The sequence below is a fragment of the Crinia signifera genome, chromosome 9, assembly GCF_055691185.1.
Source record: "Crinia signifera chromosome 9, ASM5569118v1, whole genome shotgun sequence".
Taxonomy (NCBI): domain Eukaryota; kingdom Metazoa; phylum Chordata; class Amphibia; order Anura; family Myobatrachidae; genus Crinia; species Crinia signifera.
The window spans coordinates 137,612,095-137,635,241 of NC_139225.1; the positions used below are offsets into that span (position 1 = coordinate 137,612,095).

General features: G+C 46.5%; 2 protein-coding genes across 3 annotated transcripts in view; one reads left to right on the top strand and one right to left on the bottom strand.

Annotated features, from left to right (window-relative positions):
- SUPT5H (SPT5 homolog, DSIF elongation factor subunit) overlaps positions 1-12,396 on the top strand; it is a 29,506-nt gene extending 17,110 nt beyond the window's left edge. The window contains 16 exon segments of the mRNA XM_083159969.1: positions 8-101; positions 2,352-2,488; positions 3,721-3,876; positions 4,011-4,157; positions 4,473-4,619; positions 4,719-4,844; positions 4,925-5,009; positions 5,120-5,230; positions 5,321-5,423; positions 6,911-7,038; positions 7,575-7,680; positions 7,767-7,925; positions 8,098-8,266; positions 8,349-8,552; positions 9,393-9,488; positions 11,903-12,396. Of these exon segments, the coding sequence (XP_083016095.1) occupies positions 8-101; positions 2,352-2,488; positions 3,721-3,876; positions 4,011-4,157; positions 4,473-4,619; positions 4,719-4,844; positions 4,925-5,009; positions 5,120-5,230; positions 5,321-5,423; positions 6,911-7,038; positions 7,575-7,680; positions 7,767-7,925; positions 8,098-8,266; positions 8,349-8,552; positions 9,393-9,488; positions 11,903-12,043 (2,109 nt within the window). The 3' untranslated portion in view covers positions 12,044-12,396.
- Positions 12,397-14,157: 1,761 nt separating this feature from the next.
- On the bottom strand, positions 14,158-23,100 carry ALKBH6 (alkB homolog 6, nucleotide demethylase). Of its 2 annotated transcripts, XM_083159970.1 has the most exons (7): positions 22,921-23,100; positions 22,478-22,595; positions 20,997-21,065; positions 19,815-19,875; positions 19,223-19,374; positions 17,768-17,884; positions 14,165-17,032 (listed from the first exon to the last, which is right to left on the bottom strand). In XM_083159970.1, exons 2-7 carry the CDS (start codon positions 22,526-22,528, stop codon positions 16,766-16,768), a joined length of 717 nt encoding a protein of 238 aa, XP_083016096.1. In that variant the 5' UTR covers positions 22,529-22,595; positions 22,921-23,100; the 3' UTR covers positions 14,165-16,765. The 2 variants fall into 2 exon arrangements, with proteins under 2 accessions (XP_083016097.1, XP_083016096.1); XM_083159971.1 differs by lacking the exon at positions 17,768-17,884 and having other exon boundaries at positions 14,158-17,032.
- Positions 23,101-23,147: the final 47 nt, after the last annotated feature.

Consider the following 23,147-nt stretch of genomic DNA (forward strand, 5'->3'; position numbering starts at 1 on the left):
CCCACAGATCACAGAAGGGGTGAAGCCAACGCTATCGGAGTTGGAGAAGTTTGAAGATCAGCCCGAAGGGGTTGACCTGGAGGTGGTAACAGAATCAACAGGTAACTTGCTCCAGACCTTTCCTGTACTTTGTCTAGAGGGCAGGATCACTGCAGAATTGGTAGACGTGGGATAAATAGGAATGTTGGGCATAGGTTTACACAGACTCTGAATCACAATAGCATGCATTCAGGGAACTCCTTGCAAGGTACCAGCTTACTGCATGAGTCTCCAGCTGGACTATAGGAAGTTCCCATTAGGGATGGCAATCCACCATCGATGTTTCGAAATCATCAATGGTTTATGGCCGATGTTGAATACTTTTGCCATTGATGGGGGAGAACCAGATGGTTTCCCTCCGTTGATGGAATAGCAAAACGATGTTTTGCTTTTTTTTTTTTTTTCAAAGTGCTGGTATACGGAGCATAGCTAACCCCCCCCCCCCCCCCCCCCCGACACCCGCAAATCCCCGCCCCCTGTGTTTTGATTGGCCCAGAGGCCAATCAATTAAATACAATGGATGACCATCAATATGTAAAAAATATCGATGGTCATCCATTGCATAGTTGAGCACTATCGATGGCCAGTTGCAGAATTGCCATCGATGGCAACGATGGCCATCCCTAGTTTCCATAGGTACCATACATCTTCAGACTACCTCTTTAACTGAAGGTATCATTTATAGCAGGCATGTCCAAACTGTGGCCCTCCAGCTATTGTAAAACTACACATCCCAGTATGCCTTGCCACAGTTTTAGCATTCCTTTATAGCAAAACTGTGGCAAGGCATGATGGGACTTGTAGTCTCACAACAGCGGGAGGGCCATAGTTTGGACATGCCAGATTTATAGCAATGCAGAGCTTATTCTTTAACTGAAGTTACCCATAGCAAAATATCAGATTCTGGGCCAGATGTACTAAGCTGACAAACTGCAAGCCAATCAGCTCCTAACTGCCATAGTACCAGCTGCATTTGAAAAATAACAGTTAGGAGCAAATTGGCTGGTGGCTTATCACTCTATAGTGTATCACTTTTCAAGGCTTAGTACATCTGGCACTCGGTCTAGAATGTCTGTTACTTTCTAGAAAAGGATAGACAGAATCTAATTGGTTGCTATGGGCAACCTCTCTTATTTTTAGAAGCTTGAGTTCATGTACCCCATATAACGTGACTGCAGATCAAAACTGCTTGAGCCACACACACACACATATAAATAATTAATAATGTGGGGTAGCGAACAGGAATACTCAGCGGAAACTCAACCAAGCACGGGGAGAACATACAAACTCCACACAGGGCCATGGTAGGAATGGGAACCATGACCTCTGTGCTGAGGGGCAGTAATTCTAACTATTACACCGTCCATACGTGTCCCAAGCATTTTTGCCATCCAGAAACTACTGTGAGCTCCACAACCACTGCATAGACTCGTTCCTGGACTCTTCATTTAAAGCAGTGGTTCCCAACCTGGGGTACTAGTACCCCTGGGGGTACTCGCAGACCAGTTGGGGGTACTTGAAAATAATATTGGTAATGGCGGAAGAGGAAAACAAGTATTTTGATGGCAGAAGAAGACCCATTGCTATGGAGAAGAACTATGTTGTGTCACTTATGGTTCTGTCTTCATTGCCTGACCAGCAATCCACTGGTAGCTACCCGCACTGCCCTCAGACATCAGCAATCATATGCCCTGCACTGATATGGGTGGAAGAAGCAGCGGCATTAATCCTACAGGTGTAAGTGGGAACCCTGGAGACAATACACAACCAGCGGCCAGACACGGAAGGGCACGATTCCTGTCCGCTACTCCTTAATATAAGGACATGCATAAGGATACGCATACCGCTCACTTCCACTCCAATTATAAGTACTGTCTATATTTTAAATTGAGAGGAGGGGGTACTCATCAATGAAAAGCCTAATCAAGGGGTACGGGAGAGAAAAAAGGTTGGGAACCACTGATTTAAAGGAATACAGCACTAGGTACACACTAAGCAATTTATTGGTCTTTCAAATGAACAGACGATACATAGCGAGACAGTCAGCGGGTAAAGTACATCCCCCAGACAGTGTCAGCTGTGCAGCACGGCTGGTGCATCTGGTTGTGTTTACAAGCAGATTTAAATGTCCACGCAGCTCAAGTGGCCGATTTAGTGAGTGTATGTCTACCTGCATTGGCTGCTCTGTCAGCAGGATGGCGTAAGTGCCAGCAAGGTTTCCAAGCATGACTGCTTTTGGACGTGAATATATCTAGTTTCTGTGTCTGTTAATCCCTAATGACCACAGCATCGGTAATATGGCTGTTACACAGGAAAGGAACGTGAGCACAGCCTGCAGCCCGGCGACAACGTGGAAGTGTGCGAAGGGGAGTTAATAAACCTGCAGGGAAAAGTCCTAAGTGTGGACGGGAACAAGATTACTCTCCTGCCCAAACATGAGGACCTCAAGGTGAGTTTTTCCTTGATACGTGGCTTTTCATTACTATTTACAACATTGCATTGTTTTAGAACAGGCTGCCTATGGCAGTTTCCCAGCATCCTTCTGTCACTGTTTTCTGATTGGCTGTATATAGTTCTTGCAGCTGATTCTAACTTGCCGACACGAGAACAAGAGGAGGCAAAGTTAACAAACAAATGTTCTGTTGGGTTTCATGTTCTTACACTTCATTTATATGTATGTGTACAAAGATTTCATCTCTGGCATCCCTGTGCTAGGTACAAGGATGGCTAAAGGTGCCGTTCCGTGTTGGCTGCCATTCCTAAATTACTTTATTCTAGCACCCTGCTCCTTTTTAGAATCCGTGCAGTTCCTCATTCCGGCCTTCGGATTCACTCTCTGCTGTGGTGCTTCTAGCACAGTTTGGTCTGTATCTCTGATGAAATACAGATCTGACTGTGTTAGAAGCACCACAGCAGAGAGTGGCACCCCAGGTAGGAAAGAAGAACGACACTGATTCTTAGAGGTGCACAGTGCTAGAATGAACACTATACGTGCTGGTCCATGCGGAGAGGTTGTTGCTCTTTTCCCACCATGTCTGCCCTCTCATCTGAGGTGAATTGTATTTAGTTCACCAGGTCAGGTGTTCCTGATTCAGGAACCTGTGGGGGCACGTCATACCACATCATCAGTGAATTGGCTAATACAGCATGGGTAATTTTGCGTACAAAGATATCAGCATTTTAAACAATGTGGCCAATTTCGACATGTCCAGTGTGTACGCTCTGTAATGACACCGAACTCTTGGTTGTGGCCACTGCCAATTTTTTTTTTTGCAAGATTGCACAGTGTATATGCACTATATCATCTTTCCGGGAGTTCAAGGAAATCATTCACGACCATCCCCGCCGATAACGTCACAGTGTCCTTTTGAGTTTTGTTGCAGTTTTGAGCCCACAAAGAGTAAAATTGCTCCTAGGGGAATCCAGAATCTCATTCTTCAGTTAGGGGATGTCTGGCCAACCTGGGGCTCCAGCTGTTGGCAAACTACACATCCCAGCATACCCTGCCACAGTTCTAGCATTCTATCATTGCAAAACTGTGGCAAGGCATGTTGGGACTTGTAGTTTTCCAACAGCTGGAGTGCCGCGAGTTGAACAGGACTGATCTATAGGAAAGGTGCAAATCCCTGCTTCATCCGGATTGCATCATTAACATTCTCTCTTTGTTTCATCCACCTACAGGACGTCTTGGAATTCCCAGCTCAGGAGTTGAGGAAGTATTTCCGCATGGGCGACCATGTCAAAGTTATTGCAGGGCGCTACGAGGGAGACACGGGTCTTGTTGTGCGGGTCGAAACCAATTTTGTCATCCTGTTCTCTGATCTAACCATGCATGAGGTGAGTGACCCGGTCCTCACCACTCTTCTGTGTTCTCACCAGTATTAAATTTGCCCAATTTCCTACTGGGATTATTATTGGTCATGTTTGCAGTCCTTAAACATGTGCACATTTTTTTCTCCCCTCCAATACAGCTAAAGGTCCTGCCCAGAGACTTGCAGCTGTGTTCGGAGACGGCCTCGGGGGTGGATGTTGGAGGACAGCATGAATGGGGTGAGCTGGTACAACTGGACCCACAGACAGTGGGCGTGATTGTACGGCTGGAGAGGGAGACCTTTCAGGTGAGTGTTTCCTCCAAGCGGGTGCTGCATGGGATTGATGGGGGCAACGCTTGCCGACCTACGGGTTGATCGCAACAACCTCCTAACAGTGTACCACTCTGTTGTTGGAGGCGCTGTTATATTTGTTCCACACCACTTGCATTTAGGATCTGTTTTCTCTCCTGTTATCCGTTATCCACCTACCACTCCCCCCCCACCCCCGGCGTCCCATTTACTTTTCAGCTTTTTCACCTTTTCTCTAGCTTCTGCCTGTCCTGTTTTTTTATCCATTAATATATTTGCTCCTTTCATTTTGACTTTTTTTTCTGTTATAAGGTCCTGAACATGCATGGTAAGGTGGTCACGGTCAGACACCAAGCGGTCAACCGGAAGAAGGACAATCGCTTCGCAGTCGCTCTGGACTCTGAGGAGAACAATATCCATGTCAAAGACATTGTCAAGGTCATCGATGGACTCCATTCGGTAAGCGATTCCGCCTTCAAAGTCCTTTTTAATTGGTGCTTCTGCTACAACATTATGTGACCCACCAGCACCCTTCACCCCTCTCGTTGACTCTTTCAGGGCCGGGAGGGCGAGATCCGTCATTTGTACCGGGGTTTTGGCTTCCTTCATTGTAAGAAGCTGGTTGAGAACGGAGGAATGTTTGTCTGTAAAACCCGCTATTTGTTACTGGCCGGTGGTTCAAAGGTAAAATTGTTCAGGATAGTGAGATTTGTCTTAGAATTCCCTTGTCCAATGTCCTTGCTAATCCGCCACCTGGTCTACAGCCTCGAGATATCTCAGCCTTCCCATCTGGGGAGATGGCTCCAATGAGCCCACGAATAAACAGTCCTGCGCACCCTAGTGGAGGAGGTAAGGGTCGCTGCTTAATGCAGCGTTATAGAATGGATTCTTGGCAACCATACTGTTTACATATAGCATGCATTGAATTAATACAACATTTCCCTGCACTCTCATTACAGAACAACATGGGGGGATGGGAGGTGGTGGCGGTGGGCCAGGGAGAGGAAGAGGTCGAAGGGACAACGATCTGATTGGCCAGACTGTCAGAATTTCTCAAGGTCCTTATAAGGGTGAGTGGCTGTAGTTTAATGTATACTTGACCTTCCGGTATCCAAAGCATTGTGGCCTTGCTGGCACTTACACAACTCCTTCTCTTTCAGGCTATATTGGAGTGGTGAAAGATGCCACTGAATCCACAGCTCGAGTTGAGCTTCATTCCACCTGTCAGACTATCTCCGTGGACAGACAGCGTCTCACCACAGTGTTAGTAGCAAAGCAAACATGTTTGTCTTGGTTTCATCTTGTATTATGTCAGTCAGTAGCAGAAGGTGTGTATGGACTGTGTGTATGTGTGATAGCAGTAGGTGTACTTTGGATGTGTCAGTAGCAGGTTGTGTAGTTGGGATGTGTCAGTAGCGGGTGGTGTATTTGGGATGTGTCAGTAGCGGGTGGTGTATTCTGGATGTGTCAGTAGCGGGTGGTGTAGTTGGGATGTGTCAGTAGCAGGTTGTGTAGTTGGGATGTGTCAGTAGCGGGTGGTGTAGTTGGGATGTGTCAGTAGCGGGTGGTGTAGTTGGGATGTGTCAGTAGCAGGTAGTGTAGTTGGGATGTGTCCAGTCAGTAGCAGGTGGTGTAGTTGGGATGTGTCCAGTCAGTAGCAGGTGGTGTAGTTGGGATGTGTCCAGTCAGTAGCAGGTGGTGTAGTTGGGATGTGTCCAGTCAGTAGCAGGTGGTGTAGTTGGGAGGTGTCCAGTCGGTAGCAGGTGGTGTAGTTGGGAGGTGTCAGTTGGTAGCGGGTGGTGTAGTTGGGAGGTGTCAGTCGGTAGCGGGTGGTGCAGTTGAGATGTGTCAGTCGGTAGCGGGTGGTGTATTTGGGATGTGTTAGTAGCGGGTGGTGTAGTTGGGATGTGTCCAGTCAGTAGCAGGTGGTGTAGTTGGGATGTGTCCAGTCAGTAGCAGGTGGTGTAGTTGGGATGTGTCCAGTCAGTAGCAGGTGGTGTAGTTGGGATGTGTCCAGTCAGTAGCAGGTGGTGTAGTTGGGATGTGTCCAGTCAGTAGCAGGTGGTGTAGTTGGGATGTGTCCAGTCAGTAGCAGGTGGTGTAGTTGGGATGTGTCAGTAGCGGGTGGTGTAGTTGGGATGTGACCAGTCAGTAGCGGGCGGTGTAGTTGGGATGTGTCAGTAGCGGGTGGTGTAGTTGGGATGTGTCCAGTCAGTAGCAGGTGGTGTAGTTGGGATGTGACCAGTCAGTAGCAGGTGGTGTAGTTGGGATGTGACCAGTCAGTAGCAGGTGGTGCAGTTGGGATGTGTCAGTCGGTGGCGGGTGGGGCAGTTGGGATGTGTCAGTCGGTAGTAGACTGTGGGCATCAGTAGCGGCAGGTGTGCATGGGCTGAGAGTCTTTAGCAGGGCTGTGTGCGCAGCGTGAGATGTGTTTATGCTGCGTGCACAGAAGACGCATGTAGACCATGTGCATCATTAGCGGCAGGTGTTGCGTGGGCTGCGAGTCCTTGGTGGAAGCAGCATTGTGGTGCCCAGTAATAAGGAACCCAGTATATTTCCATGTGCAGCTTTGAGAACATAGCCCGCGGTGTGTTTGGACTGTGGGCACCAGTAGCAGAAGGTGTGTTTGCTGTGTGTGTCTACTGAAAATTACTTATTTGGTACAACTAAAACCACCGAAGATAGTCCTTTGTATAAAATTAATTCAAATTGGTTTTCCTTTCTTTAACGTCAATCTTTTTTCTTCTCAGTGGTGCTCGTCGCCTCGGAGGACCGACCTCCACTCGTGTCAGCACACCGATTTATGGCTCTCAGACCCCAATTTATGGTACTGGCTCCAGGACCCCGATGTATGGCTCACAGACGCCAGTGCACGATGGTATGTTCCTTCCTCTCAATAGATCTAACCTGCCACACACCCATTTTCCAACGGTCCTGTTATTTAACGTTTAAAGGGCCACTGAACCTAAAACACTATTTCTTCTATAAAGACCCTATTGGTGTAGTTCACATAAATAGATGTGCATGTGTTATTGCTGCGAGATATTTTACCTTGCTATATAAATTCATATCCTTATCTTGCATTGTCCCTCCGTGTGATCTCTCCCCGGACCTCTGTGTGCAAGAAAATCCCAGCTGTTAAAGGAGCGTATCAAAACATTTACACATGTTTGAGTGGGGCAGATGCGTTAAGCCTTGTGAAGTGATAAAGTGGAAGGTGATAATCCACAAACCAATCAGTTCCTAACTGTCGAGTTAGACTGGGTTTGAAAAAACTGACAGGTGCTGATTTTTCTGCTGCATTATCACCTTCCACTTTATCACTTCTCCAGGCTTTATACCTTTCCCCTGAAAAGGTTTTATAAAGCAGGATGTATCTAATGTTGTTGGAACTTTTAATGTTTTTTTTATTAGGAAGCCGAACCCCTTACTATGGCTCTCAAACCCCTGTGCACGATGGCAGCCGGACTCCAGCACAAAGTGGGGCCTGGGATCCCAACAACCCGAACACGCCGTCTAGGTAACTTGCTCTCCTGTACCCCTCTGCGTAGAGCTCAGACATACTTTCCCTGTTCCTCACACTCCATCGCATCTGTTCATTTACAGGACGGACGAAGAGTATGATTACAGATATGACGACGAGCCTTCTCCGTCACCGCAAGGCTACGGTGGAACCCCCAACCCGCAAACTCCCGGTTACCCCGATGTGCCGTCCCCGCAGGTTAATGCACCGTACCACCCCCAGACGCCAGGAACACCTGCCATGTAAGTGTCTACAAGGTTCTTCTCACGAACACTAATGTATCGGTCATCTAGCTGTCCATAGCTGATCAAACGTTTAGATAGTGTTAATGGCATGGCACGGCACGGCACATTTCCATACCTTTCTGTTACAGGAAAAGTGTTCTTACTGCTGCCATCTTGTGTTCTGTTACAGGTACAACACAGAACAGTTTTCGCCCTATGCTGCTCCATCACCTCAAGGCTCCTATCAGCCTAGTCCTAGTCCGCAGAGCTACCATCAAGTGGTACCGAGCCCGGTGGGCTATCAAAATACGCATTCTCCAGCAAGTTACCACCCGACCCCATCGCCCATGGCCTACCAGGTAAATTAACCCTTTGCCTTTTAGTTGTTTGTTGTTCACAGGTTTTAACATGTAATTAAATGTTTAAATTCTTCCCTTCCAGGCCAGTCCTAGCCCCAGCCCCATGGGTTATAGTCCGATGACCCCTGGTGCACCTTCACCGGGTGGGTACAACCCTCACACACCTGGCTCCTCCATAGAACAGACTTCCAATGATTGGGTGACTACAGACATCCTGGTGAAAGTGAGAGACAGTTTCCAGGACAACCAGGCTGTGGGGCAGACCGGGATTATACGCAGTGTCACGGTAAGTCCCACCTTCCACCGCATCACTGGCTATAGACCCAGTGATGTTTCTGAGCACTGATGGTGTACCGGATGGTTGTACGTTTGCATTACTAGGACATTAATAATACCTTCTTTTTAGAGGCGATCTACTTGTTTTCATGTGTGCTGAGCCCTCAGCAATTCGCCTACACTATAAATAAATCTTAAGGCCCCCATACACTAGTCCGAATTGTCGGACCCAATTTCCCTTGAGCTCCCCGGGAGGGCTCACTTTATGATTTGGCATTGATGTGCCATTTGTGCATGCGGTTTATTGCATGTAAAAACTCCTGGGGAGCTGCAGCAGTGGCGGGGGGGGCAGGAGAATTAAAAAAGAAAAAAAACCTGTCAAGACTGTCCGGATACTGATTGGCTGAGAACACTCTCAGCCAATCAGCTGCCGGACAGTCTTTTGACAGATTTTTTTTCTTTAATTCTGCCACCCGGGCCTCTGCTGTCCGCTCCCCATCCGGCCGCCTCGGACATCTAGATAGGTGAAGCACTGCTGGCACACCTCCAGAATCAGACCCAATACATTGCGGGGGCTAAAAAGCATCCTTGAGGTGCCAATAATTGGTACGATCCAATAAATTTTTAGTGCAGCAGTTTCGATCCGTAGGGTCCGACCCGATGCATACATTGGCTCAGATGGGTCGTCTACACATGTGATTTGGTCCGTTTTTATAGGCCCGGTCCGTCGGAATCGGGGCAAATCGCAGTAGTTTATGGGGGCCTTCAGTCTCTCTCTTTAGAAGTCATGAAGGTCAGTGGTCTCCCTGCTAAGGTGTTTTCTCACTGCTTCATTCTCTTCATTTTCCAGGGTGGTCTTTGTTCTGTGCTGATGCAGGACAGCGAGAAAGTGATCAGTATCTCCGGGGAACATCTGGAACCTGTGACTCCCACCAAGAACAGCCGGGTGAGCAAATGAAGCTGATGGATCCCATCCTGCAGTTAGTTACAGGAACTGTATACATGACCAACAAATATAAAATGCAACGTGCTATTCTATTTCGTAATAATTATAAAAACTGTGGGGATGGTCTGGATAAAAACATATAAATGTAACAATGTAATGATAATAGCGTAAATTCATAACCTCGCAATTCATGTATTCACATGGCATACGCATTTATACAGAATATTACTGGTATAAATGGGCTCAGTCTTATTGAATGGTAGTAAAGGGTTCACAATTCGTAAGAGATGGTGATTATTACAGTCCGCTGCTGGAGGAAGGTCCCAAGAGTCCTTATTGATGCATGCTCATTTGGTTAGTCCTCACTAAGGTTCATGGTGGGTACAGTCAGGAGTAATCTCTGTGGTCTCAACAAATTCCAATGATGTCGGAGTCCAGATATTGGTCTAAGTGCAGGCAGAGGAAACTTGTACCACTGACACATTTCGCTGTAGCGGAACGCATCAGCTGTTCAAACTTTCCACTGATGGTTTTTATCCAGACAATCCCCCGCTTTTTAAAAAATATTTAAAAAGTAAATGATACACGCAGCACTCAATTTTATTTGTTTGTTTGTGTATCAGTATTAATGCAGCTTAAGGACAACCATCCTAATCCACCTTCTTGGTAGCGTTGTTTTTTTCCAATTTCAATTGGTAGCGCATGTGGCAACCAGTCATATTTGTTGACTCTGGTATATTGTTACATGTAGTACAGTTGTCAGAAATTAGTGTTCACGCTAGGCTGTTTAGCAGGGCGCACTTCACCAGATTTTTAAATTAAAAAAAATGTGCCCTGCCCCTCTAGCAGTGACCTGTTACAACAGCCAGCTGTTCATCCCCATTGGTGCATATCTCCCCCTCCACATGCTGCATCCATACCCTAGCGCCCTGCCCTTAGAAGGATCACTAAGAAATGTTGCAAAGTGCATCCTATAACTACTGTATTGTATGTCCTATGGCTCATGGTGTGATAATTTGTCCAAGCTGATATCATTACCCAGGCATCTATATTGTATAAATTGCTGCGTCATTGCCAAAACTATCAGTTGCTACTTTGTTAGTTAACATCTATTCCTAAAGCTTGAAGGGTGGGAGACGAGCAGAAAGTGTTATGTGTGGGAGGGTTTTCCACAGAGTCCAAACAAGGGGACCGATTCGCTGATATACAAAATTGCAATCCATTTTTATTGAATGAGTGCGCGTGCGTACCAATCATAGTGCGCATTTGCGAAACCAAAATAACAAGAGATATAGCAGAAATATCCATTCTCAAACCCCACGCAATTTGCCAGATAGTAAGCTGGCATTTGAGGGGTGCGAGTGTCCAAGTGTGCGACAGGATAGTGATATTTTGACAATTCACTCAGATTTGCACAGGGAGGGTTCTCACTGTTAGATGGCAACTATCTATTCGCAGTCATCTGAGTCGGACCCAAAGTCTAATGCGGGGCCCTCTTCAGGGATCTTTTGAGACGAGAAGATGCTTAAGTTGGTGTCTTGTTTAGTGAGATGTGTATTATTGAAACATTGCTCAGATGTCTGTCACAGGATTGGGAAACATTGACTTTGCGGAACAAAAGTCTGCTCTTAGTCGAGGATGACACCTAGGCATCCACACTCATTACTCGCTCCCATTCACAATTACAGGACTTTCTATGGGCAGCACCCACCCTATGGAAAGCTAACCTCTAGCCTCCAAACTTTCAAGCGTTCCCTAGAAACTAAGCCTATCCTATTCCAGAACCCCATAAATAACCTCCAGTAGCATTCATATCTAATTGCATCCCATCAGGACTGTGCTGTAATCTTGTGGGACTGCCATGCTATGGAATTCTGCCCTAATGTACTCCTCCTATTATCCCTATAGATTGTAAGCTTGCGAGCAGGGCCCTCCTACCTCTGTTGGATTGTTACTGCCCAGTTGTATCACTGTATACTATTGTAAAGCGCAACGGAATTTGCTGCGCTATATGATAAACTGTAAATAAAATTAAAAAAATATTCACGATGGTAGGTTGTTATGGCAACCAATCAAAAGGTTGATTTATCAATATGGGTGTTCAAATCACCCATGACGACGAAGCAGATGTTGGAATGTAGTCCAGAGATTGACACAGCAATGTCAACAGTTATGGTACCATTGTTAAAATGTCAACAGGCAATTTATCTATATTCTCGGGATGTCAAGAGTTGACATCAGAATGCCGACATTAGGGTTAGGCTGTAACGGGGGAGGATTAGCATTATGGGGACTGTATCCTGTAGTGTTCTAGTTGTGTTGCACTAATTTATTGATGTATGTCATTGTCAACATCAATATTCTCTGCCACCAAATATCCTGTCTGAGCCATGTTCTCCCTTTTTATCCTACAGGTAAAAATAATTTCAGGAGATGACCGCGAGACGACCGGCACTCTTATCAGCATCGATAACGAGGACGGAATTGTCCGTATGGACCTGTCGGAAGAGCTGAAAATCCGCAATCTCAACTTACTGGGAAAGATGGAGTCCTGAGGGGATGCGGAGGTGCACAATGCAGCAAGGCCTCCACCTCTGTCTCCCTGACGCAAGTCACTAGCCATGGAATTGTGCTCCTCTTACCTCTGCTGCTCGGTGGGGGGAGATCTGGGATTAGAGGAGAGTGCCCTGAATACACCCATTGTCTAACAATGAACTGCATTCAGAGCCCTGCCCATTACACTCGTTACATCGCAACTTCCCGTTCTGCGAATTCATCCTTAGAGTTGTGTTTTTATTTCTCATGTTACCTGTTCTCTTCTGGTTGATCCGATAGTGACGTTGTTCTCTGGTGCGAGTACCACTGTGTAATATTTATATGGTGTAGTCAATAAACCAGAAGAACAGTGTGTCTGCGTGATCTCTTCACAGTCCCAGCGTCCGTCCCCTGGAATGAGCTTTATTGGGCTACAGCCGAGCATAGATTACAATAAGAATGGGATCTGCCGTTGTCCATGGTACCAAGGGACAAGGTGAGAGGCAGCATCAGATATAAGAGAACAGAAACCAAACAGTTACAGCACGGTAAGTGATGGGGAAAAGTAGACCCTTACTACTACTTATAGTACATGAGGAGCATAGCCTGTAACCACTGGCTGCCCCCAATCTGTAGGGCACCATGTTCTTTACTTTTAATACAGTATAGAGATGGCCAAAGAGGAGTTGTATGTATGAGACCTGTAAATTCAAGCATTCTATAGCCTAATGTCCATCGCATTGTTGTGCTTTAACCTGTTGTAGCCCATGGGAGACTTATATGGATCTTATGCAAGTTAGAAAAAGAAAAACTATTTGATCTTTAACCTTTGCAGGCATGTCCAAACTGTGGCCCTCCAGCTGTTGTGAAACTACACATCCCAGCATGCCTTGCCATAGTTTTAGCATTCCCTTATAGCAAAACTGTGGCAAGGCATGATGGGACTTGTAGTTTCACAACAGCTGGAGGGCCAAAGTTTGAACATGCCGGTCTTAAACTGTCTCCTCCCCTCCCGCTTTCCCAATTACCAGCGATCAGACCTGGAAAAGTATTTATCCTCACTGGCTAGTTTATTGCCAATTTTGAGGATTCCCTCCCCGATCCTCTATAACAGGCATGTCCAAACTACAGCCATCCTGTGAAACTACACATCCCAGCATGCCTTGCAATATTTTCAGCATTCCCTAATAGCTAAACTGTGGCAAGGCATGATGGGAATTGTAGTTTCACAACAGCTGGAGGGCCATAGTTTGAACATGCCTGCCTATAGTGTCTCTGCATACTGTGAAATCCTTTATACCCAGCAGAGGCTGCTGTAATGTGTACATATGTATCGCCACCTCGCTATTCAGAATATACCTTTGTACATAGATTATTGCCCACCTGTTAAATGTAAGTGGTTTTGTAAATCAGTTATGCTGTTTTGCCTTCTGTCAAATTTTCATGAGCAGACTAATAAAGCTTTAATTTGTTTTATTGAAAATGAAATAATTGCAGTTGTAGACTGTGGATAAACAGTTTAGGAACTGGCCGTGTTGGCAATTTTATTCGTAACACACTTACATGGGGCAATGAGAACTTGGCTTTGTGGAGTGATGCAATATGGTCAGGCAAAATACTTTACTGAACTGCAATTAAGTAACGTGGATTATTTGGCCAAGGTTAAGATCGCTTTTATCATCCTGTACTTAAGTGTGTGTTTAGAAAGTGGTGGTGTTTCAGCTCAATGGGATGGTAGGTAGAGGAGGTCAGACCAAGTGATGTATGGTGCTACCTACTGTAGATGGTAAGCAGACTTGGTGGATTACTATCCAATTGCATTTAGCTTTAAGCAGATTACTCATGATACTTAATAATTTTGGTGATAAAGAGCATAGCCCAGACCGGGTGGGGGTGGGGTAGCCAATTAATTGCAGGACTAATTACTGAGTGGCTTCGGATCCCTGGTGTGCACAGTTGTGCAATCAGCCTCGCATGGCTCGCCGTGCTTCGGACACACTATTTTATTCTCCCACCACGTCCTAGTGCCTTGATGGCTAACCTTGACACGCCAGCTGTTGTTCAACTACACATCCCAGCATGCTCTGCATCAGATTCAACATGGCCACATAGCAAAACTGAAGCAGAGCATGCTGGGATGTGTAGTTCAACAACAGCTGGAGTGTCAAGGTTAGCCATCAAGGCCCTAATGGATGGTAGGGCATGGTATACCACCTGATGGCACATTTTTGCTCAAAATACACCATGTCGGCCTTACCTATGTCGACCTAATGACCCTGTCGACTTTCCTGCATGTCGACTATCATGCTGGTGACCCAGTGACCATATCCCTTCTATACACCCAGAAAGTGCTGGCTGGCAAACACTACTACAGCTCTGACGAGAGGATGGCTTTTAGGAGCCAGCCTAGTAATAAGTAGGTGAGTGTCACGGCTCAGTGCAGTACTGACAGGTGCCCCTAGATGCCCCCATCTGCCAGAAGTCAACCCTAAATGCTGAATCAAAGTCCCAACCATTTGACTTGTGACAAGAGGGAGCGGTAAGGTCAGAGAGCTACCACTTTTACCATACACATTTATTGGTAATAGTAACCTGTGGTAAGAAGCAGAGCGAGACACCGTGCCTGACGTGTAGCGAACAAAGTCAGCCCCCAAAGGCACAGCTTGAGCTGCCCTAACTTCTCGCCTACATCATGGGTCACATGGTTATGATGTCATTGGTTCTCTTGGTTGAAATCATTGCAATAACACGTGTGCTTCGTTCTCCAGATATCAAGATGTAACTGAAGTCACAGATCCAATGACCCAGCATGTGTCTATACTCTACATCAGGCCTGGCCAAACTGCAGCTGTTGTGTAACTACAAGTCCCATCATGCCTTGCCTCAGTTTTGCTATTAGAGAATGCTAAAACTGTGGCAATGCATGCTAGGATGCATAGTTTCCCAACAGCTGGAAAGCCACCGGTTGTCCGGGACTGCATTAGTCTGATACTAGTACTGCTCCTCTTCTCCTTATACAGTGACTTCCCAGCATTAAGGAGCTGCTGGGGTGTGGGGGGTACACTGGTTGAGTGGGGAGCAGTTGCGGGTGTGCTGTGAGTGTGGGACTGATGGTGGTGTTGGAGGTATGAGTACGTGGGTACTGCGGGTGTGGTGTAGGTGTGACTGGGTGCAGCAAAAGCTCCCTGGGAAATGCATACAATACAGTAACTGACACCATTCTCATGTATTCATCTGACGAGACCCAGAGCCCCCAGGCTTGCAGCACATGCACCCAGCAGCACTCTCTGGACACCCAGGCACATGCCACCCTATTATTACTATCACTCCCCCGGTCAGCGGCGCGCGAGCTGTGACCTTGGGCAGGGGATCGTGGCGGCACTGGACTGTAACCCATGTCTTACCAGCCCCAGGCGCAGCTAGCTGCTTCTTCACTGACTTCTCAGTTTTTAACGGTAATCTGTTTGGCTCCGCCTCCACTGAAGCTCCTCCCTCTGCATCCGTATATATGTGAGTGTCATTGATGCAGCCATGGCTCCCAGCTACAGTTACTTACCAGGGGAGCACATTACAGCTGACCCTGCGTGAGTCAGTACATTACTGTGTGTGCTTGTGCCTTGCAAACCCCCGTGAGCATGCCTATAGATCTGTCACTTTGTGACTGTGTATGGGCGGAGTCATAGAGTGACTCCGCCCAGCGTTATACACACTTACAGAGTGACAGATCTGGGCTATTATATAAGAGATCATTTTGTAATCTCAACAAGTTGAAGATGTACAGATGTGTCCACATACAACTAGCTTTCATGTGCGTTAAACAACCCGTCTAGTCACGCCATTTTCCAAGGTTTCACACATAATAGAAGCATGGAGCAAATAATTTTGGTCAGCAGAAACTGCTTATGCATCCTATTTACATAATTTATTAATAAGATGCATTGTTTCAGAAAAAGTTGAATGCAAAGATGTTCTACTCTACCGTGTCACACGCTAAGTGTAATGCAACTTGTAGCGCACTGAGGATAGATGGACATAATTATACTGAGAATTGGAGACTAATAACGTGGAGAGAGATTAACTACCCATCAATCCGTTTTTAACTGCCATTTGATTGGCTAGTACTTTACCAGTCTTTAGGCTTAGTACGTCTGCCCCAAGAAAGACATGGCACATCTCACATCAATGCACCGGTTCCCAACCCTGGTCCTCCATTATTCAGACACATTTTAAAAGATCCACAGGTGGAGCTAATTGTGTCACTTGTGATTCTGTGTGGAGACCTGGAAAACATGCACTGTTGGGGGTACTTGAGGACCAGGGTTGGGAACCACTGCACTAAAGTATTAGCGTTTAATAAATACAACATATCAATGTATTGTACATATGTAAAAGTGATTTTAACAGACTTAAAGACTAATCTCAGCTTCACTGACTCTGGGCCACCACGACCATGTCACGGAAAATTTACCAGTCCTGTATTATATTGCACCAAAAGAAAAATTCTATAACAGAAGACTTTAGCTCCTCTTGTCTACTCATGTAGAAAGATAGGCACCAGGTGCAAAATTTAAAGGCCCATAATACAGATATTTAGATTGTATCATGGACTCTCACAGAATTATGGCAATGTAAAGTCAGCAACATCTTCATTATTTTCTCAGTAGACTGATTTGAATGGACACTCAGGAAAAGGAGATCGTACAGTCCATCCTTTGATATCCTACAGGCACACGCACACACCTTTATTTGCTCTTCCCTAGAAAAAGAGCAGTTTTGAGAACTTTAGGAACAAATCTGATGGTTAGGGAAACTCGTGTCCTCCTCGTCAGTGTCTCCTCTGCATCTGACGCACAACGGTCCAGATTGGCCACTCTGTGGCTAAGTGTGTCCTGGGTCAGTGGGTGGATTCCATGGAGGTAATTTACATACAAGTCCTCCCGCAAAATAAGTAGACTGCGGGGCTCCAGCAGGAGGGAGAGAACATGCCTCTGCTCCTCTGTCTTGGAGACCTAAAACACAGAACAGACATGCACTGTATAGGGCAGGGGTGGGGAACCTCAGGCCCTGGGGCCGTATGCGGCCCCCGTAGCCGGTTTGAGTGGCCCTCCCACCCTTTGCCAGGAGTCAAGTACAGGGGAATTCTCGCAAGAAGTTGGTAGTTCTTGCGAGATTCCTCTTAATTAACAGCAGCCGGAGACTGTCAGTCCTATTCAGTGGCAGCCGCCAGAACGTGAAACGGCTGCAGCAGGACAATTTGTAAGAGAAATTTTTACATATGGCCCCCGAAGGATTTTTTTCCCCATACAAACGGCCCTTGGCACAAAAAAGGTTCCTCACCCCTGGTATAGGGGATCAGGGACTCTGTATTACAGGAGATCGTCGCAGGGCATGCACAGAGATCAGCTCAAAACTCAGTGTTTACGGTCATGTAGACTGCAGAGGGATTTTCCATCGTACAGGAACACCATGGGGCATATATTATACTGCACCTGTGGCAATCTTGGTTCCTATGACATGCACCCATCTATCACCCAGGATAATAGGTGACCCCTGGTTTCCCACAGGATTCTAACAGTTCAATTGCCCCAGCTATACATACCAATGTATAGTGGTACAGTACAAGGCATCTGTGGTAACACACAGGACTATGTGGGGAAAGGTTTGTCCTTTGAGATCTACATGACCACAGTACTAGGTCAGCATGCCAAAAAGCTTCAATGGTTTGCAAATTCTTAGGCATTTACCTGGTCATCCTCTTCAGATAACCCTTGACTGAGCGGTAGATAGAAATCTAGCACCGTGTGTGACCCCAAGCTGATGGTGGTGACAGTAGGATAGTACAAGGGCCCATCTTCATGAGGCTGTAAGACAGGTGCTGAGCAATGAGGTAACACATAGAGACATAAAGGAGGACACTCTGCAATATCTGTCATATCTTCTACTGCAGACTCTGCACATCTGTGCACCACCACTATATACTCACTGTACAATCTACCTACACATTTCTGTGCACCACCAGTATATACTCACTGTGCAACCTACCTACACATCTCTGTGCACCACCACTACATTCTTACTGTGCAATCTACCTACACATCTCTGTGCACCACCAGTATATACTCACTGTACAATCTACCGACACAGCTCTGTGCACAACCATTACTGTGTAATCTACCTACACATATCTGTGCACCACCACTATATACTTACTGTACAATCTACCTACATATCCCTGTGCACCACCACTATATGCTCACTGTGCAATCTACCTACACATCTCTGTGCACCACCACCACTACTATGTAATCTACCTACACATCTCTGTGCACCACCACCACTACTATGTAATCTACCTACACATCTCTGTGCACCACCACCACTACTATGTAATCTACCTACACATCTCTGTGCACCACCACCACTACTATGTAATCTACCTACACATCTCTGTGCACCACCACCACTACTATGTAATCTACCTACACATCTCTGTGCACCACCACCACTACTATGTAATCTACCTACACATCTCTGTGCACCACCACCACTACTATGTAATCTACCTACACATCTCTGTGCACCACCACCACTACTATGTAATCTACCTACACATCTCTGTGCACCACCACCACTACTATGTAATCTACCTACACATCTCTGTGCACCACCACCACTACTATGTAATCTACCTACACATCTCTGTGCACCACCACCACTACTATGTAATCTACCTACACATCTCTGTGCACCACCACTACTGCGCAATCAATATCTACTCACCAACACACACTGTACAGTTTGCATATAATAGCAATAATAGTACTGTCTCTACACACCCTCCATGCATCTAAGCCTGATTCAGATGCAGTCACAATGCCAACGAAGCTTCGATCCTTTTCAATGACAGGACTGAGAGGTAACGCAAATGTAGCAGTCACCTACAAGTGAACAGAGACATCCGTCCCAACAATCTCAGCGACTGCATCCTCTGTCACAACCACAATGCTTTTCTTGCAGATATTCCTCAGTACCTCCCACAAATGGTCTCTTCGTGTCAATCACTCTGCAACATATTCCTCGCTACGAGCCGCATTGCAATGGTACTTTGGTGAGTGGGCACTGCAGTTGCTATGCATGCACAGTCTACTGATAATAAGGCCATCATTATATATTCACTGTCCTGTGTATGGCATACTCACCATTATCCCCTCACCAGACTTGTACTCATTCACCAGCACGTGGTTTGCACAGTTCCCTCCGAACACGTCCAGCGAGGAGATCTTGTTTGTGTAGGTGAGTAGCCAGGGGGGAAGCCTCTCAGGCACCATGCCCCGGGGGTGAGGAAGACCCCCTGCAACAGGCAGACAAGGAAGCTTAGTGGGAGAATGCAATCAGGAGCCAACATTTCACACCACACCTACAGTATATACATAGCCTGTCTCTGTGCACAAGAAGGATGCCACCCAAGACCCATTCACAGCAATGGAATTGTCGTCGCTGGGAGGTGATCATTTCTACATGCCGGCTCGGAACCCACCTGGTAGTGTGGCCAGTGTACCGCGGATCTCAAACCGGGTCGCAGAGCAGTATAAAAGGGGTATTACTAGAATACATTTCTAGGGTTCTAATTATCTCTAAGTGATTGATGCTCTCCTGAAGAATAATCTTATAATAATATTATATTTATGGAATATACAGTATACAGCAACTCCTAATGCAGAAGTACACTTTTATAACCGTATTAAATATAGCGAGGCACAAATAGGACACTCCATAAGAAATATCACTAACCCCAGTTCTGTAGCTTCCTCCCAGACAGCTGAGTCCATTTGGGCTTTGGAGCATTGTAGACCTATAGGAGAGGAGGGTACAGTGATCAGGGATCCGGTCTTCACTGCAGATATCTAGTCTAGTACAGTTATCTTAGATGGCGCAGCAGTGCAGGACTCAGGGGTAGGTGTATGACACAGTGATAAGGGAGGAGTGAGCCAGAGGAGAAGTGGCCTATGGCAACCAATCAGCACCATCTATAATTTGCATAATATAAAATGATACAGAGCAGCTGATTGGTTGCCCCGGGCCAATTTTCTTCTGGCTCACTCCTCCATAATCACTGCCATCTTTTGAAAACCAATGCAGTTCCTCTTCCCTGCCTGGGGTATCGCTGTCTGCTGTGATATATATACCGATTGTGTGTCTCCGAAACACTGCCATCTGTTGGCATGGAGTGAAACTATATCTCCTCTCTTACACACGCACAAACACAGAGGCAATCACAAGGTAGCAGACTAGCTTTCAAAGCATTTGCTTCTTACTAGTACTGTATATATAGCTATGAACCAATATGAGTGCACATTGCACATATATACCTCATAATCAGACACATCTTCCTTATGCTCCCACAGTATTCCCTGCACCAATTTCATAAAGTCGACTCCACATTTACAAATTACTACAATCTCAGCTCCGAACCAATGCTAAAAATGGGCCAGTTCCCTACATAGAGGGTAGCAGCCTTTTGTTTGTGGGAGGAGTCATTAAGCAACCTATCAAGCTGCTAGGAAATAGTGACCTCACTGAGGCACTGGACATTATTCATGAGGCTGGACTAGATGATGCCACTGGGTGTAGGTGCCAGGAACACTTTAATAATTAGGAACATTCCATTGATCACAGTCACAAACAAGATTTCTATGTAGAAAGACGAAAGCTGGGAGCACACTGGCCAATACAACAAATGGTCACGTGATACACAGGGGCAGATTTATTAAGCTTGGAGAAGCGATAAACTGGAGATAAAGCACCAGCCAATCAGCTGTGTTTGAAAAAGACAGTTGGGAGCTGATTGGCTGGTGCTTTATCTCCTTTTACCTTTTCTCCGCTTTATCTCCAGTTTATCTCTTCTCCAAGCTTAATAAATCTGCCCCTCAGTTACTGCTTTATTAATTTCTCAGAGTGTGGACCAGCACGTACCTGACGCAGCAAGTACTCTTCCTCCGCCCCAGTGATATAGTCAGGGATGTAATACACCGCACGGGGAGCCTGGGAGGAGAGAGGGATGTTAGCTCGGAAGACAAAGAGCCAGAACCTGTAATAAGACTGGAGAAGTGATAAGTGGAAGGTGATAACACATCAACCAATCAGCTCCTGTAAACTTACAGGCTGGATTTGAAAAATGGCAGGAGCTGATTGGCTGCTGTGTTACCACCTTCCACTTTATCACTTCTCCAGGCTTAATACATCTGCCCCACAAATCCCACAATGCATGTAGATATTCAGTAGCAGCGATGTGTGGTGGGTAAGCAGTATATACTACTATACCTGTATATAATGCCCACACTAACCCTTTGTCTCATATGCAGTGTGTAAACCTGGCTCTGGTACTAGCCAGTGCCTCCCCAGTCATTTACCTCACGCACGTCCCTGTTCAGTAGAGAGGATGGGCCTCTTGAGCAATGGCCCCCAAGGGCTGGAATGCTGCAATGATGGAAAATGGCTTCATACAAGAACTAGAAAGCTAGCAGTGACCCCTGTTGGGTGCCAGACGGGGTCACTGCTAGGCATTTACCTGCTATTCTCCCTCGTGGGGGCCCGCAAGGGGCTTTGTTGCGCTCGCCATGCTGTTTGAGTCCAGCCAGTCGGGATCCCGACGTCGGGCTAATGACTGTCGGGATCCCGAATGTCGGACCCCAATACCACCCCCCCCCCCCCCCCCGGTAGCCAGTGATCTGCCTAAAGCCTCAGCGCTGCACAGACATTTCCAGGGCAACCAGCTCCTCCAGCATAGCTCAGCCTGGAAAAATGCGAGGGGCGGCGGTACGCGTCCTCCGACCTTTTCATACCCTCACTATCCACGTTCGCATAGAGTTGATTTTATATAGTGTGGCGAGCGCAGTGAGCCACCAAGCCCGAAGCGTGGCGAGTCCCGCAAGGGGATGCGACATACGAGCCCGAAGCGTGGCGAGGGGCCGCGGATTACTTAACATGTATTCCGCGTCCGCTCGCCACGCTTCGGGCTCGTATTCCGCGTCCGCTCGCCACATTTTGGGCTCGGTGGCTCGCCACACTATATAAAGTCAACTCCACGCCAACATGGATAGTGGGGGGTATGAAACGGACGCGTACCGCCAACCCGAAGCGTGGCGAGCGCCATCAGTGGGAGTTGAGAACAGAGCACACATCCTGCACCCCCTGCAAATGATTTTTTTTACAGGAGCGTAAAAACCCTCCCATTGACCACAACCATTTTTTCCCCTTGGCCTCCCTGGTTGTATTTAGAAAGTCATAAGCTTTCAGATGACATATCACAATGCATGAAAACTACAGACATAGTATGGCCCTTTATGACAGCACCCTTAAGGGGTCATCCGATTAAACACACACACACACACATCAGTCATTATACTTATGTAGATCTTGTATTCCAGTGACCTGAGAATATACAGTACTTGTACCTTATCTACCAGGAAGGTCTCCAGGTCTGCAGCAGTGATGCCAGCATGCATCTCCCCAATCTACTAATAGACACAGACTTATTGTACAGGCAACACTACAGATTAGATACGGCTGCACCTGGAATATAGAAAAAAGGGAGAAGGTGGATGCAGAGCAGTCAGTGATGATCGGCTGTGTAAATATAAGTATATAATGGGTTTATTTACTAAGATGGGAGTTCTATTGAAGATGGGATGTTGCTAGGGGCAACCAATAAGATTTGATTATCTTCTAGGTGCTATATAAATAAGTCGATTCTGATAGGTTGCTATGGGCAACATCCCATCTTCAACAGAACTCCCACCTTAGTAAATATACCCCAATGAGTGAAGAAAATGCCACATTTCACATGAAAAACGTGTTCCTGAACAATACTACCATTACCCAAACCCTGTATACTTACAGACAGCAGTATTACATGTAAGCACGGTGGCAGCATGCAGCAGATCCATAGTACATGTATAAGGAGCACAGTGCCATGTACAGTGAGGGTTATAGTACATGCAGCAACTCACGGGAGACCACTAACAACCCAGCAGAGAGCTCTGCTTACATGGACCAGCACTTCCGGGATAGCAGTCTCCCTAAGTGACAGGCGATTGAACCAATCAGAGCTGAGAATGTCAGGCA

What these genes read in the sequence shown, in the direction of transcription:
- ALKBH6 (XM_083159970.1), bottom strand. Translation starts at nt 22,528, where the DNA reads ATGCATGCTGGCATCACTGCTGCAGACCTGGAGACCTTCCTGGTAGAT. An exon ending in AAGAGTACTTGCTGCGTCAG is followed by an intron (nt 19,876 to 20,996) that starts GTACGTGCTGGT and finishes CCTCTCCTATAG; the next exon opens with GTCTACAATGCTCCAAAGCC. An exon ending in AGTCTGGTGAGGGGATAATG is followed by an intron (nt 17,885 to 19,222) that starts GTGAGTATGCCA and finishes CCTGTCTTACAG; the next exon opens with CCTCATGAAGATGGGCCCTT.